The 18,040-nt window shown below is 47.4% G+C and overlaps 1 protein-coding gene across 1 annotated transcript in view; it reads left to right on the plus strand.

The window, feature by feature from the left end:
* Positions 1–17,909, plus strand: part of LOC307080137 (receptor-type tyrosine-protein phosphatase beta-like) — a 35,448-nt gene extending 17,539 nt beyond the window's left edge. The window contains exons 11-34 of the mRNA XM_079742769.1: positions 2–40; positions 826–1,089; positions 2,415–2,678; positions 3,739–4,002; positions 5,008–5,277; positions 5,800–6,063; positions 6,733–6,999; positions 7,700–7,987; positions 8,569–8,847; positions 9,525–9,674; positions 10,556–10,835; positions 10,951–11,057; positions 11,291–11,396; positions 11,618–11,701; positions 12,191–12,208; positions 12,431–12,512; positions 12,606–12,696; positions 13,150–13,226; positions 13,797–13,931; positions 14,244–14,366; positions 14,888–15,051; positions 15,437–15,572; positions 16,498–16,618; positions 16,782–17,909. Of these exons, the coding sequence (XP_079598895.1) occupies positions 2–40; positions 826–1,089; positions 2,415–2,678; positions 3,739–4,002; positions 5,008–5,277; positions 5,800–6,063; positions 6,733–6,999; positions 7,700–7,987; positions 8,569–8,847; positions 9,525–9,674; positions 10,556–10,835; positions 10,951–11,057; positions 11,291–11,396; positions 11,618–11,701; positions 12,191–12,208; positions 12,431–12,512; positions 12,606–12,696; positions 13,150–13,226; positions 13,797–13,931; positions 14,244–14,366; positions 14,888–15,051; positions 15,437–15,572; positions 16,498–16,618; positions 16,782–16,804 (3,896 nt within the window). The 3' untranslated portion in view covers positions 16,805–17,909. The remainder of the gene's footprint in view (position 1; positions 41–825; positions 1,090–2,414; positions 2,679–3,738; positions 4,003–5,007; positions 5,278–5,799; positions 6,064–6,732; positions 7,000–7,699; positions 7,988–8,568; positions 8,848–9,524; positions 9,675–10,555; positions 10,836–10,950; positions 11,058–11,290; positions 11,397–11,617; positions 11,702–12,190; positions 12,209–12,430; positions 12,513–12,605; positions 12,697–13,149; positions 13,227–13,796; positions 13,932–14,243; positions 14,367–14,887; positions 15,052–15,436; positions 15,573–16,497; positions 16,619–16,781) is intronic.
* The last annotated feature ends 131 nt before the right edge of the window (positions 17,910–18,040 follow it).

An 18,040-nucleotide genomic window follows, 5' to 3' on the forward strand; every position in this document is an offset into this window, starting at 1 on the left:
GGGGCCTACGAGAACCACACCGTGGTCCAGGAGCGCACACGTCAGTATTCACTCACACACGCACACACACACACACACACACACACACACACACACCCCTCTGTGTGTGTGTTAGGGTGTGTGTTTGTGTGTGTGTGTGTGTGTGTGTGTGTGTGTGTGTCTGTGTCTGTGTCTGTGTGTGCGTGTGCGTGTGCGTGTCTGTCTGTCTGTGTGTGTGTGTGTGTGTGTGTGTGATAGTTACAGCCGTCAAACAAACAACGAGTTTACTCTGCATCAACAAACAGTCCCTGGTGTGATTCATACATTGGGTAACTCTAAAACACAAATAGTAAAACAGCAATATTTGTTGATTTTGTTCTGTATTATAATGTTGATTTTGCTGATCAAGACCACAAATAGAAACTTCTTCCTTTCTAAACACCTTATAATGATGCTCATTATAATAGTGTTATATATAATAGCATGACATTGATTAAAGGAATCATTTCCTTGTTTAGTGTGTTCATGAAGGACTACTATAGCTGTGTTGATGGGGCTGTGGGGGTATATAAGACCAAGACGACTCTAGAAAGCCACTGCTCTAGAAAACCGACCATGATTGAAGTCTATTTAAATCTCTCTCTCTCTCTCTCTCTCTCTCTCTCTCTCTCTCTCTCTCTCTCTCTCTCTCTCTCTCTCTCTCTCTCTCTCTCTCTCCCTTTCTCTCTATCTGTCTCTCTCTGGTTCTCTCTCTCTCTCTCTCCCTCTCTCTCTCTCTCTCTCTCTCTCCCTTTCTCTCTCTCTCTCTCGCTCTCTGACCCCCGACCCCTGACCCTCCCGCTACAGAGCCGTCGGGCGTCCAGGACCCCACCGCCTCCCACGACGCGCGGGACGACTACCTGAAGGTGTACTGGCGCCACGCGGCCGGCGACTTCGACTCCTACCAGGTGGTCCTCAAGCACAACAACCTCTTCCGCCAGAACCAGACGGTGGTCAAGACGCGGAACGAGTGTGTGTTCACGGGCCTGGTGCCCGGCAGGCTGTACTCGGTGCTGGTCATCACCTGGAGCGGAGCCTACGAGACCAGTGTCCCTACGCACGGACGCACCTGTGAGTCAACCTGACCGGTCTCTCCCAGATCCCCCCCTGGGGTGCAGTTACACATTTTAAAAGGAGACAATACTATGGGGATCGGTCACGGTCAGCCGTTATTTAGTCCAAGAGAAGTCTGCTTCTGCTTCTTTTACCGTCAATAATTTGGCGGTAAAAATCTCTTGTTTATTTCTTTGTGGAAACAAGAGTTGATGTTGCAGGCTGCTATTTGTTGCAGGTTGCTATTAACGCAAGGGGGTTTACGGACCCCTTACGTCCTTGCGGACCCTCCTTGCGTCCACCGCGAGGGCCTGACGTGCCTCCCAAAGAATTGTAACCTTGCGTTGAGACGTGACTGTGATTGGTCCGCTCACTGAAACCCGACACAGAACCAAAACAGGTTCACGACTGGGTCGAAGCGTCTGCGTGGTCCTCGCGTTGCATCGACGTGGGACCATAACTGACCCTCAGACATCATACTAAGGACATGTGCTCCTCTGAGACATCATACTAAGGACATGTGCTCCTCTGAGACATCATACTAAAGACATGTGCTCCTCTGAGACATCATACTAAAGACATGTGCTCCATTAAGACATCATACTAAAGACATGTGCTCCGTTAAGACATCATACTAAAGACATGTGCTCCTCTGAGACATCATACTAAAGACATGTGCTCTGTTAAGACATCATACTAAAGACATGACCTCCGTTAAGACATCATACTATAGACATGTGCTCCGTTAAGACATCATACTAAAGACATGACCTCCACTGAGACATCATACTAAAGACATGTGCTCCATTAACACATCATATTAAAGACATGATCTCCGTTAAGACATCATACTAAAGACATGTGCTCCATTAAGACATCATACTAAAGACATGATCTCCGTTAAGACATCATACTAAAGACATGTGCTCCATTAACACATCATATTAAAGACATGATCTCCGTTAAGACATCATACTAAAGACATGTGCTCCATTAACACATCATATTAAAGACATGATCACCGTTAAGACATCATACTAAAGACATGATCTCCGTTAAGACATCATACTAAAGACATGTGCTCCGTTAAGACATCATACTAAAGACATGTGCTCCGTTAAGACATCATAATAAAGACATGTGCTCCATTAACACATCATATTAAAGACATGTGCTCCGTTAAGACATCATACTAAAGACATGTGCTCCGTTAAGACATCATACTAAAGACATGATCTCCGTTAAGACATCATACTAAAGACATGTGCTCCATTAACACATCATATTAAAGACATGATCTCCGTTAAGACATCATACTAAAGACATGAGTGTCTCTGCTCCAGTCCCCGCAGCGGTGCGGTCGCTGACCCTGGCCGGGCGCGCCACCGACGACCTGCGGGTGGCGTGGGCGTCGGCGCCCGGCGACGTGGACCACTACGAGGTGCAGCTGCTGTTCAACGACCTGAAGGTGTTCCCGCCCGTCACGCTGGGCAGCGGCGTGGGGGAGTGCGTGCTGTCCTCCCTCACGCCGGGGCGCATGTACAAGGTGCTGGTGTCCACGTTCAGCGGGCCGAACCAGAGGGCGCAGTTCATCGAGGGACGCACAGGTCAGAGGTCACGCCTTCACGGGGCTTGTGTGCCCTTTCACCTATTTTTAAATGTACGCCTATCTGCACTTTTTAACCCCCCCCTCTGATTTCTTACTTTAAATATTTATTTGTTGGTATTGTTACACTCTGATTACACTGGGATTATTTGTGCTTACACTTGCCTTTTTGGATTGTATTTTTTTTTAATGTTTTTATTATTGTTATTATCATATCTTTTGTTAAGCACATTCAGTTGCACTTGTGTGTGAAATGGGCTATATAAATAAACGTACCTTACCTTACGGTGGGGGGGGGGGGGGGCTTCCTGTTGACGTCCTGGTGAGTTTACGAGGTGTAGGGGATGTAGACGCTCACGCGATAAAGCTGTGCTGCCCTCACGGAACGGTTCAACACACAACACGGCCGTGCTGTGGGGGGTTGGCTCATTGGTTTAGATTAGTTTTAATTGTAGGTTGTTGGGTTCAAACCAATCCGGAGGTTAAACTGCAATGACCTGTGCTGGTGTTTGGCTTTGGGATGGGTTTCACCATTAGGCTGCTATGTTTGAAGTCTGGGAAGAATAGGAGACGGATTTGATCGGCATGTTATTATGAGTATTAAGCTGTCTAATCATCTGTGAAAGCCTGTTGTTGAGGATCCTGATCTATCAGAGAACTGATACAACAATTAAAAAGCTAGTTATAGCTATACTGTAGTACTAGATACCAACATGTACCTCAGCCAACAGCAACATATGTCAGGGGCAGGGCAGTGAGAGCGCCCCCTGGCTCACAAACCATTTCCATTAAACACACAGAAGCCCCCTAAATGTAATAATGCGTTTTCATACGTACGGAATCTGTGAGACATGTTTACATTCTAAATGTTTACATTTTATTAAAGCATATTCTATACATTCCTTTTTTTTATGTCATTAATCAGTGATGATGATGAGGAATTATTTAATTCCTTCAATTCCTTATTTGATTATCTAATTCCTCTGTGGTGTGTGTGTGTGTGTGTGTGTTTGTGCGTGTGTGTATGCGTGTGCGTGCCTCCTTCCTCTGGCGCCCTCCAGTGCCCAGCAAGGTGAAGAGCATCCACATCAGCAACAACGGCGAGAGCAGCAGTCTGCGTGTGAGCTGGACGGCGGGCCAGGGGGAGGTGGACAGCTACGTGGTGTCCCTCCACAGGGAGGGCCGCCGGCTGGACGCCCGGCCCGTCCCCAAGCACCACAACGAGCTGCGCTTCGACTCGCTGCAGCCGGGCCAGCTGTACGACATCACGGTGCAGTCCATCAGCGGGGAGCTGGTCAACAACAGCACCGCCAGCGCACGCACCGGTGAGAGGCCGATAGACCCGCACCCTCCGGCACGGGACTCAGATCAACGCCGCGCTCACACTGTACACGTCCGTCGGCGGATCTCCCTGACTTGGCATGGGACGCTCTCGAAATGCATCGTGGGTCGACCCGTTCCGTCGGCTCCGTCGCCTGCGTCAAAAAGTTGAGAGATGTTCAACTTTTCAGGCAGCGACCAATCAGACCATGGTACCCATGCGTCAGACACGCCCTCCGCATCCGTCGACGGACATGTACAGTGCGTTAGAAACACGGGGGAACCGGCCCCTTTTCGCAGCAACGCCAGTGCTGTCAGAGCAGCAGTATGAGACCTATAATTAGTCTCATGAGTGACACCTGTGTTTTTTCCTTTGATGATGGCTCTGTGAAAAGGGTCTATTCATTTGAAAGTCACTCTGGATAAAAGTGTCTGCTAAATTAGTCAACGATATTAAATCATATTACGGTGAATGCAATATGATCCAATCACTGGTTTAACATGAATGGGTACAGAAATACTGGACAGCAGTAAGAGAGGGGGAGAACAAACAGCCCCTTAGGAAAATTTAAAGATTACAATGACACCATTTACTAGACTGGGTACCCCCAGCCCATTCTGCCAGCGATTAGAGTTCGCCCTGCGGAAGGGTCTGGAGAAGAGCAATACATTTCTTTCTGCTTCTGATACGATTTTTCGGAAGCCAATCACCAAGCTGGCTTTTCCCCCTGGCGCGCTATTGGCTGGTTTAACACAATGACGACAGGGAAGCGACGGCAAGCAGCCAATCGCGTACAGAGTCAGTTGAACTAGGTCCGTTGACCACGCCTCTTGTGCTGAAGAAAATGACAGCAGCCCTCCCAGACCAAGGCTCAATCTACGATTGAGCCTTGGTCTGGCAGTAGCCAGGCTCATCATTTATATCACCCTGAAGTTCTTCATCCATTAGCTCCAATGCACCCCTGATGCCCCGCCCTTAACCCAGTGTGTCCCCTGTCCATCCGTCCCAGTGCCCTCCACCGTGTCGGGGCTCCAGGTGGACAGCCAGCAGACCATCAGCAGCCTGCAGGTCACCTGGCAACAGGCGCTGGGCGTTGCCGACGGTTACAGCCTGGAGGTCTTGGATGGGAGGGGTGAGCTGGTGACTAACTCCTCGGAGCCGTACGGACGCAGCCAGCACCGCTTCGACAGGCTCACCCCCGGCAGGAAGTACCGGGTGGTGGTGCGTACCACCAGCGGGGGGGTCAGCAGTCAGGGCGTCAGCGGCGAGGCCCGCACACGTAAGCACATTCCGGTTCGCAAATCTTTTTTTCGCATGAGTCGATGAGTCCTAGGCTAGCTGTTTAGGGGAGTTTAGGGTTAGGGTCAGGGTTAGGTTAAGGTTTAGGGTTAGGGTTAACCCTAACCCTAACCCTAACCCTAACCCTAACCAATAGGAGGAGAGCTCTTCTAACCAATCAGAAGCGAATCAGAGGCGAAAAAGGCCGTACTTACCCCTACCATCCTACAAAAAAAAGATTTGCTTCCGGTTCCCCAAAGCACTTCCTGGTTCCCGGTTGCTAATAATCCAAATGAGAATAAAATACTATACCAGACGAACAGTTCATTCATTCATTATTATAATTATTGTTTGTTATTGGTTGGTATTGGTGGTCACTCTCTGAAAAACTAAGCGTGATTCTTTTTTAACAAAGTTTTTTGATCTATATCAATTACTTCAAAGGAGCTTTTCTCTACTAGATAAAAAAAAAGATCAGAACTTTCTTCAGCCTCTTTCTGAAATCATGTTTCTTTGTGATCAGGTCCAGCCGCGGTCTCCGAGCTGTCCATTCAATCCAACACCACAAGTAGCCTGTCGTTCCAGTGGTCTCCACCAGAGGGCGACTTTGAGACCTATGACATCTTCCTGTTCAACGGGGATGACCGGTTACAGGAGCAGCTCAAGGGACAGTCTGCCATCCAGCAGTGCTCCTTCAAGGGCCTGGTGCCTGGAGCGCCCTACAAGATGGTGGTGTTGACACGGAGTGGAGAGCTGACCAACGACTCAGCCATCTGGGCCCGGACTGGTGAGGCTAAATACACGGTTGTTCCAGAACTATTAAAGAGAGAGATCTAGGCTACTCCTGGACCGTAATGTCACAGGAAAAAGATTGCAGTACAAAGCTTGAGCATCGGGGGCAGTAGTGAGCCCGTCCAATCCTTCGATTTTGCCCAAATGAAATGATTAGATGGCCTTAGATGGTCTTTCTGCCTTCCTTCCTACCTACCTACCTACCTGGCTACATGCTTGCATCCTGCCCGTACTGCAAATGACCGGAGTCTCCCACAATGTTTGGCAGACCTATTGCTAAAGTCAGCGAGCTAGTCGTGTTTTGGGAGAGTGGCTAGGAATGGGATCTAAAGGGAGGGGTGGGCTTCTTTTTTTCCGTTGGATACTTTCAAAATCCAGCTTACTGGTTTCTCTAAATAGCCTAACTTAGATTTAACTGAATCGATCGAAAGTACATACATAATGTTGACATCAATCAGTCGATCAATGATCTATATTCAAATTGATCCACTTACAGTAAACTCCTATAAAAAATAATTAAATAATGATGCTCATGAACAATAGAAAAACAATTCCCAAAACAAAAGCCGCGTTGACTCTGACATCAAACGGCGTTCCTTCCCGCCGTCATGCCTCTAGGATGGGGGGCTCTTTAACAACATGGCGTCTTTTCCTTTCCCCCCAGTCCCGGGGGCTGTGCTGTCCCTCCAGACCCACAGCACCAACCGCTCCGAGGAGCTGAGGGTGAGCTGGTCGCGGCCCCCAGGCGAGATGAGCCGTTACCTGCTGTCGCTCTACACCCCCGACGGAGCCCGGCAGGCCCAGCGGCCGCTGGGGGCCGAGGTCACCGAGCACGTCTTCCAGGGGCTGGTGCCGGGCCGGCTGTACCAGGTGGTGGCGCTCACCTGCAGCGGGGAGCTGGTCAACAGCGCCAGCGCCGCGGGCAGAACCGGTAAGAGCCACGCTATCGGGTGTGGCCTACAGGGGGCGGCGTTGCAGCGAAACCCCGATTGTTTATTTTTTAATGTAGGACATTTAAATGATAATAATGAGGATGATGAGGAGGAGGATGATGATGATGATGATGATGATGATTGTGATGATGATGATGATGAGGATGATGAGAATGATTGTGATGATGATGATCATGATGATTATTGTGATGATGATGATGATTATTGTGATGATGATGATGATGATGAGGATGATGATGATGATGATTGTGATGCAGGTGATGATAATGATGAGGATGATGATTGTGATGATGATGAGGATGATTGTGATGATGATGATGTTGATGATTGTGATGCAGGTGATGAAGGTGATGATGATGATGAGGATGATGATGATTATTGTGATGATGAGGATGATGATGATGATGATGATGATTGTGATGCAGGTGATGATGAGGATGATGATGATTATTGTGATGATGATGATGAGGATGATGATGATGATGATGATTGTGATGATGATGATGATGAGGATGATGATGATTAGGACGATTGTGATGATAAGGAGGATGATGATAAGATGCGCGGCTATACGCGTTAGACCAGGTCCCACACACAGGCTTACTAACACACTATACAAGGTTTACGCGATTTCCATCCTGCTCACCCCGTCTTCTCTCCCGCTCTCCGTCCTCCCAGCCCCGCGACCCCCGGCCTCCCTCTTCCTCGGCGTCACCAACACCTCGGTGGAAGTCACGTGGAGCGGGCCCGTGGACTCGGACTACGACGACTTTGACCTGCAGTGGGTCCCCAAGGTGCAGCTGTCCGTGGTCAACCCCTACCTCAGTCGCACCTCTGGCAGCAGGCTCCTGCAGGGCTTCTACCCCGGGAGGCTCTACACCCTCAGCCTGCGCACCGTCAGCGGAGCCACCGAGGCCGGGGCCAAGCCCACCTACAGCCCCACCGTCTCCAAGAGCATCCGCACCAGTAGGTGGACACCCTCGTCCAGAGCGGCTTACAACTTTTCCTTCACACGTTTTCTCACACGTTTTTTTAGGCCAGAGTGCATCTCACAGGTGACCACTTTTCACGGGTTGATACCCGTAGCTGCAGGCTCTGGAGAACTGATTCCCCTCAAGAGACATACAGTGCTGTTAGTGTTTCTGGCTGTAATCGGCTGATTCCGGTTTTGGGCGCTTTTGAAAATGTGTTTTTGGAGCAAATCCGCTCTCTTTGTAGTGACCTACCGATCCTGTGTTTCACACTGAGAAGCGTTTCTAGGTGTGCTCACACTGTGGCTAAATCTGTGGTCCTTTGACCATAGGGACAAAGCTCCAGGTTCTCTCCCTATCAGCACCTCCTGGATTTAAGACTCCTGATCCTCTCACTCCTCCTTCTCCCCCCTCCTCCCCCACATACTCCTCCTCCTCCTCCTCCTCCTCCCCCTCCTCCTCCTCCCCCCCTTCTCCACCTCCTCCTCCTCCTCCTCCTCCTCCTCGCCACCTCGTCCTCCTCCTCCTCCTCCTCCACCCTCCTCCTCCACCCTCCTCCTTCTCCTCCTCCTGCAGAGCCCGGCCGAGTCCACAGCCTGCACTGCCGTCCCCAGAGCTCCACCTCCATCTCCTGCTCCTGGGGCGCGCCCCGGGCCGAGTACGACTCCTACAGCGTGGAGTGCCTCCACCAGGGCTCCCCCACCCTGGTGTACTCCCGCCGGACCGGCCGCGACTCCACCGTCTACCTCATCAGCCAGCTGGAGCCCCACAAGCGCTACACCGTGTCCGTCAAGGTCATCTCGGACACCATGGTGAGCGAGGCGGCGCAGGACAGCGTGGTGACCATGATCGACCGTGAGTAGCCAATGGCGTACCGCCGCGTCACAGGTGGATGCACCTGTGCGCCGCGTGGGAATGAACCTGAACGTCGCTTTGAATCAACCCTGCATGTCACGTGTGAATGAACCTGAACGTCGCTTTGAGTCAAACCTGCACGAGTCGTCAGAATAAACATATATATATGGGGATGAATCGATATATCACGTGACTAATTAACAATTATTTGCCGAAGGCGAAGTGAATAGTGCGGAGTGGGCTATTCCCCGCTATTCACGGAGCCCGAGGTGGTATATACTACATGTGAACACTGTTTCTGCCGGGGTTTATTTGTTTTTATTAGCGTGACGAGACAACCGTCGCTCGCGCGCTCCCCATTAGAAAACAATATCCTGAGTTTGAGATGTTAATCTCGGGATATTGCCCAATATCCCGAGACAGCGAACCGATCAAATTGCGCCATCTTAGGAGGTTCACGTGTAGCATGTACTAATACTGTATATCCCATGTGAATAAACCTTTCTATTACATGTGAATAAAACAATGCATCACATTTGAATCAGCATGTATAGCACATGTGAATACGGTGTACAACCTAGGTGAAATCACATGTGATAAAATGGGAACAAACTATTTCTCCTATGGAACATGTTCAAGTGATTTAAACATCAAATTGACCTCCCCTCTACTCCCAGGCCCTCCTGTGCCCCTTCCCAGCATGCGTGTGAGCGACAGGGTGGCGGTGGTCTCCAAGTCATCCATCATCTTCAGCTTCAACTGCAGCTGGTTCAGCGACATCAACGGAGCCGTGCGCAACTTCACCGTGGTAGTGACCGAGTCTGAAGGTACCCGCCGGGATGTAGCAGCGCTGCACGGACGGACGCACGTCCATCCCTGCGCATATGAGGCAAACACGCTTGCGCGCTCGCACACATTCCCTTGCACGCACAAGCCCAAAGATACAGCGACATCTGACCCTCTATGTAAACATAGAGGGTCAGGGTAAAACTGTGCTGACAGCATGGAGGTTAGATATTGATAAAGAGACGCTGTTGAAAGGATGTGCAATCGACCACACACTACCGCCAGGGGACAGGATACTGGAAGCACATGATTACAGTGTTTAACCACATTTATTTGGACAAAAGTGACCTAATCGTACAAAGAAATGGACACCTCACCTACTCCTAACCAACTCCCCATCGCCTTCCCCTCTCAAAATACCATTTCAGTCAACAGCACTACAGAGGGCTTTGTATGATTAAACAGGCTTTGATAAAGGATCATTCAGAAGTCACCGATGATGTCATGTTCGGAATAAGTGACTAATGACTTTGACCCTAATGAACCTTGATATCTTTTGATAATTGACCATTGCTAAGCACACATTGACCACTTTCAAGGAAATTCGATCAACCCCAGCGTGTTCGGTTGCTAAGCGACGTCAACGTCTTTGGCAGACTATTTATCTGCTGATCAACACTAACGAATGGTAACAAATGCATTGTAAAAAAGAAAAAAGTTATCTTTTAGTTTTGGCGAGTTTTGGCCGTGTAATAAGCGGGAGAATGTGTAGAACGCTGGTCATTACGCCGGTCATTATCTTCAGGGTGAGACAGCTCCGGTTCGGGTCGGGGTCCGGTTCGGCCTTATTTTCCCGATAACGACCGGCGTTCTCTACATTATCCGTTACGTTATTCTCCCCGGTTCTGTGTCCCCCATGCAGACAGCGAGACGATCCAGCCCGACCAGCAACACCCGCTTCCCTCCTACCTGGAGTACAAAACCAACAGCTCAGTCAAGTCCTACCAGACGGCCTACTTCCCCAGCCACTGTGCCGAGGGCCCCGACGTGGCCCCCCAGAGCTTCGACATCAGCCTGGGAACGGGCATGGACACACTGGGGGGCGGCTGTGGCACCACCGACGGAGAGCCCGTAGACCCCGACCTGGCGAGGGCGACCGGACCCTTCTGCGACGGACCCCTCAAACCCAAAACAGCCTACAGGTGACGGGAGGGGTCAGGGGGAAAGGCTCGCGCTGAGGATGAACTCGATGACTCAGAGTTGACTTGAAGCAGCGCGAGGCTCACGGTCGCCCGCTGGTCGCTGTGTGTGTTCCAGGCTGAGCGTGCGGGCCTACACCCAGCTGCTAGACGACCACCAGAATGCCGGTGCCTCGCCGCTTTTCACCGACACCTACCTGTCCCTGCCCGTCGTCACCGAGGCCGGTATGAGAGCCCTCTCTGAAAACCTGCCGTTGTGAACAAGATCGTCATTTGTATCCACATAGAAAATCGAATCACAACAAAATCGATATTGGGCCGTGGGTGCCTACAAATATTTGAGACGTGACAAAGGACACTATATTTGAAGGTCTTTATGACAAACAAAAGCCTTTTGAGACGTTGATGTGGGTCCTTGGTGCGGTGGTGTGAATGTCCTGTGTCCCATTGCCCTGCAGAGCCTGTGAGCGGAGTGATCGAGGGCATCAGTGCCGGCCTGTTCCTCATCTCCATGATGATTGGCGTGACAGCTCTGCTCGTCTGCAGACAGAAGGCCCGCAAAGTGTGAGTGCCTTGTACTTTGTCTCCCGCTCTTTGCCTCTCGCCCTTACTCTTTCCTCCCTTCTGTCTGTCTCTCGAATATACTTGCCAATGTACGAAGAAATGTGTGCTCCGATTAATAACATCGATTTTTTTTCTGTGCCGTGAGATCGGTATTGTGATGTGGGCCTTATTGGCTTCCCGCCAGCTATGTCTCTGATTGGCCGGATCCTCTGTGTGTGCAGGAGTGTGGAACAGAGACCAGTCGTCAGGATGAGCATGAGGAGGGAAAGACCACCCAGCTCTGGAGTATATATGGGAGTCCGAGGGTAACACACCAACACCTCTTTATCTCCACTTACGCTCCGGGCCTTAGCGGTTCCACGCCCTATGGTCCCATCAAGATTTGACTGAAATGTGTGGATATTTGCACATGCACAGAATTATATACAACACACCAGTACTAGGATACGTACTCTCGCTGGATTTATTAAAGGGACAGTACACTCCATTTTGTGTCACACCATGACGGCACACCTGTTTTTGTCCCTTAGCCAAGGCATTCCCAGCTCATTGTGTATATCTGATTCAAATGGGATGATAATTAGACCTCCCTGAGAGCAGAATGACAAGGTGTGCCGTGGAATGCTTTGACACCATTTGGCCTGATGTGGCTTAGTAACGGCGCAGTTTATATGAGGTCATAGATTCGCTGAGGTCACAATGTTTCTTAAACCATTCTGCTTGAAGGATGGACTGTATTTATTGGGCTCATCCTGTCATCTTCTAAGCCCTAACATTTGTCCCTTCCATTTCAGGAACCGCCGCATTTCAAGGTTAGTTCTGTGTTTAACAACGTTCTTCATATGCTTTGCATGTTGTTTTTGTCAGGGTTAGGATCCTATGTATAAGTTAACTCGAAAACCTTTATAACAGATTTATTTATTTTATTTCAACACTGAACTGAGTTGAATTGAAACCCAGTTCTGCTTTCTCGTGCTTTGTGTACTTCTCCTTATGACGTGCACGTTTATTCCTCTGTTTCCTCTCCAACCCAGCCCCATCAAGATCATGAACTTTGACGGCCACTTCTCCAAACTACAGGCTGACTCCAACTACTTTCTGTCAGAGGAGTTTGAGGTTAGGGGTCTTTAAGATGATAATTCCTAGACTTCTACTTCATTGAAATGTCTCTCGAGGCTCATGGTCAACGTCTCAATCTCTCCCCTTCAGGATCTGAAGGAGGTGGGTCGGAACCAGCCTCTGGATACTGCTCTGCTCCCGGAGAACCGTGGGAAGAACCGATACAATAACATTCTCCCTTGTGAGTCACTGCAAAGCCAGCACTAAAAATAAGATAAGAAATACGAACTACAAAACTAACAAGCCACAACTAAATGCTAACTGACTTGAAAAACATACTAACTTGTAATAATTGACAAGGATTAATACCAGCTAGAATTAACTCTTCAAATATTTTCTTTCAACCGTACAGTGACTATAAACCTCTGTTTCATATTTGCCGTTTTAGTAGGAACTCAATTATCATTAAAAAGAGTACAGGTGCAAAGCATATAAAAAGCATTTAGCAACTAACCAGAAGGGAAAATGTAGTATTATTTACAGGAAATGTAAGTGCTACAGCATTTTACAGCAAAGTAATTCTATATCTTCTATTTTGTACAGTGATGGACATTGGAGAGTTGCGTTAAACAAAAGAAAGTGCAAAGGGCGTAGGATGTTGTTTCTCAACCCCTCCTATTTATTTGATGTCCAGATGACTCAACGCGGGTGAAGCTGGCCTGTGTAGACGATGACCCCTGCTCCGATTACATCAACGCCAGCTATATTCCTGTAAGATCCCTCACACACACACAGTGATTTCACTCGGGCGTTCTGACCTTGGGTGGTTTTGTGATTGTTTTACAAATACAGATTACGTCAAACAAAAGTGTGGTATTAGGCTGACGTCACTTTCTGTCCGAATTTACTCATGCATTGATTCTTGGATTTGATTGATCCTGCAACCAGGAAAATCTTTATCCAACAGTCAGCCATTTCGTACTGTTTGTTTTATGTAAGCTCACCTGAAAACTTATTTATTCAGCCAAGCCTACTCCCTTTAAGTCAGTTGCATTCTTGGGACTAGAATGACCCCACTGTTTTTCTCTTGTACACTGTTTTATTATGTTGTTGTTGTTTTTTGTTTGCTATTATGAATGTTTGATTTAGTAAGGTGACCTTGAGTGTCAAGAAAGGTGCCCATAAATAAAATGCATTATAATTATTATTGTTATAATGCAAACGAAGTAAGAGAGAACATTATTTTATAAACATCTGATTACTTGGATTAATTTTATTGTGGGCTTTCGAGAGCCGTGTTCCAGTGTTCGACCTTTAAGACGCGTGTGAATGTTGTTCCAGGGAAACAACTTCCGCAGGGAGTACATCGCCACACAGGGCCCTCTTCCTGGGACTAAGGACGACTTCTGGAAGATGGTCTGGGAGCAGAACGTCCACAACGTTGTCATGGTTACACAGTGTGTGGAGAAAGGCAGGGTGGGTGCAGAGATGATTGGCGACGATAGGAACAAGGGTACCATGTGATTCGCGTAATAAATTCTTGTGATGAACATTTAAGTAAAATGTATGCATAGAATGATCATCGGTTGAAGAACTGCTTGACTATGTTGCATTGACTCGAGGTAAAGCAGGTAGCTAGGAGGGTAGCAACATGTTATACAACATGTTGTGCAACATGGGCTCAGCATCTGGCAGCTGGGAAGGACTAGAAATATTGTGTTGTCATGTGTGTGTTTCTGTCCGGGATGTTAAGGTGACTAACCTGGGCATGCATGTCTTCATGAACAGGTAAAGTGCGATCACTACTGGCCCTTCGACCACGAGCCCTTGTACTACGGGGACCTGATAGTCCAGATGCTGTCTGAGTCTGTGTTGCCCGAGTGGACCATACGGGAGTTCAAGATCTGCAGTGTAAGTTACAACACTACTGCGTTATGGGTTAGAATACTGTGTTATGAGTTACCTACTGTTGCATGGGTTAGGATACTATTATAGTATGGGTTTCAATATGACTGGAATATGGGATGGAATACTACTGCAGTATGAGATACAATACTACTGTGTAATGAGTTACGATACAAGTGTATTTTGAGTTAAAATACCACTAACATATAGGTAAGAATACTCCAGTTCAGTTTAAACTAACCCAATATTACAGCCGTCAGTCAACGACTTCCTTATGATTTATTCACCTCTGGTAAATAACCTTGCAACCAATTCCCAATTCCAAATTCGCAAGTGTAGAAAGAAAACGATTTGGGTTTCATATGTTTATTCTTTGGGCCAACCAACATGCAGAATGAGATGGGAGATGGTTTAGGAAGATTTGAAGTGAAACATATGGCAGTATAATAAAAACCGCAGTAGCACAAACACAGCATAAAACAGCGTGAAACTTGTAACGAGTGTCCCGTGAACGCGGGTGTCTCCAGGAGGACCAGCTGACCTACTCCAGGCTGGTGCGTCAGTTCCACTACACCGTGTGGCCGGACCACGGAGTGCCCGAGACCACCCAGTCCCTGATCCAGTTCGTCCGCACCGTCCGGGACTACATCAACAGGAGCCCTGGGTCCGGGCCCACCGCGGCCCACTGCAGGTACAGAACCCCTGCCCCCCGCCCCCGGAAAATCGTTCTGCGCCATACAGTACATCGGATACAGTCACGGACAGAAAGGGACAATACAGAAGACAGCTAGACAAGACAGGCTGTCTCTCTCCCCCCCCCCCCCCAACAACACAACACCAGGACAAAAGACATAGAGCCCACTACACATCATGAATAGGATGGTAAAGTGCAGGTGTGCATGCTTGTAACAGTCCAGAGAGAGGGAATGTGCATGGCGCTATTCAGAGTGCTCTCCTGCAGGTAAGTTGTTGTTCAGCAGTGCAACACTAGTCGGCATCAATCAGGAACATCATGAACCTTTGTCTTGATGCCTTCTTTTGTGTCTCCTCCCACCCCAACCCCCCACCCCCACCAGTGCCGGCGTGGGCCGCACAGGAACCTTCATCGTCCTGGACCGCGTTCTGCAGCAGCTCGACACCAAAGACACGCTGGACATCTACGGCGCCGTGTTCGACCTGCGCCTGCACCGATCCCACATGGTCCAGACCGAGGTACGAACTGTGTGTGTGTGTGTGTGTCTTTGTGTTTGTATGTGTGTGTGTGTGTGTGTGTGTGTGTGTGTGTGTGTTTGTATGGGTGTGTGGTTGTTTGTGTGTGTCTGTGTGTGTGTGTGTGTCTGTGTGTGTGTGTCTGTTTGTTTGTCTGTGTCTGTGTGTTTGTGTGTGCATGGGTGTGTTTGTTTGTCTGTGTCTGTGTGTGTGTGTGTGTGTGTGTGTGCATGGGTGTGTGGTTGCATTTGTGTGTCTGTGTGTTTGTGTGTGTGGTTGTGTGTCTGTGTGTGGTTGTGCGTGTGTGTGTGTCTGTGTGTTTGAGTGTCTGTATGCGTGCGTGCGTTTGTGTGTGTGTCTGTATGTGTGGTTGTGTGTGTGTGTGTGTGTCTGTGTGTTTATATGGTTGTGTGTGTGTGTGTGTGTGTGTGTGTGTGTGTGTGTGTGCGCATGTGTAGATGGAATGCCTTACACTAACACTGTGTTAATATAAACTGGATGATTATTTTTGTGATAGTACAAATGAGTGGATGTGGTTTGAGCAAACAGGGTTTTAAAGGACGGATCTGGCAGTATATCATGGATGAACGTCAACAAGATGCATGAGAACATTTTTCAAAATGATAGAAATTAAATAAAACTGTTGAAGCCATCTGGTCTTCCCCCTCATATCATGCCAGAACCATCTTTGACAAACAATTGTACAACATTGTTTCCGATCTTTTTGGGGGAAGCGCTCCACCAAATAGCGGTTTGAAAAAGAATGATGATGTCCTGAAGGTCGCTCACTCAACCCTTTGCCGTCTAAGTCTTTGCATCTCTGTTATGAATCATGTGGAGACTGAGTCCGTTTTATTGCTGAGGAAAAGCGTTGGTGTCTGGGCCACTTTGTGGACAGTGTGGTCATCTCTGCTTTCTGTCCCTCCAGTGCCAATACGCCTACCTCCACCAGTGCGTGCGTGACGTGCTGAGGGCCAGGAAGCTTCGCAGGGAACAAGAGAACCTCCTATACCCCATCTATGAGAATGTCCACCATGACACTCAAAGAGGTAACCCTCCACAACCACGTCTGGAACTGTATTCAGGGGAGACTAGAATTGCTAAATTGTGTTCTGCGGTTAAAAAACTATTAAACAGGTTTTAGAACCGATGCAATTTTTGCATTATTTTATTATTTACTAATAATTTATATATTTTTATTGTTACCCACAGATATGGTGTTCACCAGACGTTAAAGATTGTATTGGTGATGGAGCAAGGAAAATGAGATTGACTGTACAGTTATATTTGTAGCACTACTGTAATACATTACAATTATATTTTTTTATTCAATATTTTATGTGTTTATGACAAAATATCATAAAGGAAAGTATATGACCATTAACTTATAGCAACAATATAACTTTCAACAGAATTGTATATACATTATGTTGGTGTTTGTATATATTTTGCAATATTTCGACAATCTTCAGATTTTATGATAGTAATAAGCTAAAAATAAATTTGCACATAATGACTACAGCACAAAACCAAAGTATGAACATTTGATTTTCGGAGGACGGCTGTTGGCTCAACTAGAGTCTTGTACTGTAAAGGTTTTCTGTGTCACTAGCCACTCACAGAGAGTGATTCATCATGAGTAAAAGTGAAGTCAGCAGATTATTTTCCCCCCACAGCATTTAAATCACGGTGCCTTTAACTAAGGACTTGGTTGCTCAAGTCAATTTGTGAAAGCCAAGTTTAAAAAGTTTTTAAAATACTCTCCAAAATGTACTGTTTAATTTATGTATCGATTGATGTGAATCTAACTTTTCTTAATCTAATATATCTAGTATGCTGTATCTTTCCTAATGTGCATTTTACATGAACTCAAATGTATAAGGTGTAATTTGTAGCATATATAATATGTATTCCATGTTTTACATTCACAAAATTAAGAAGGTTATGGCCCATTTCCTGATATATTACACTAAATCAGGATTATGCATTTTTTTAAAGACTTTTTTTCCTTTGTTCTTTAAATAAGAAAGTGTTCATTGTATGGAGAGCAAATATTTTTAAGCAATCAAAATAATGGATAATATAGAAAACTATTTTTAATTCGATTTAAGCATATTCCACCATCAATGGTATATTCTTGCTCAAACACGAATTGTAACATGACATGTAACAGTCACTGTCAAGGAATGCTGAAAGGAACTCACTATATTTGCGACCGATGCCCAAGAATGCCAGCTGGGATATAGTTACTACTTTTCTCGTATAATGATCGTATGTATATGGCATATCGTGACGCATATTCTGTGGGTGTTTAAATAAAACGAGTAATTATGTTTTTAACATCGCATGACTGGCATACCATTATTTTCTATTACTCATTCATTATGTCCTCTTGGGAGAGGCCCTGGGTGTCCCAAACCACACACCGGCGCCTGCGCACTGAGCTGGATGTTCACCACATTGGAGATTCC

This window comes from Pollachius pollachius (assembly GCF_949987615.1).
Source record: "Pollachius pollachius genome assembly, chromosome: 9".
Taxonomy (NCBI): Eukaryota; Metazoa; Chordata; class Actinopteri; order Gadiformes; family Gadidae; genus Pollachius; species Pollachius pollachius.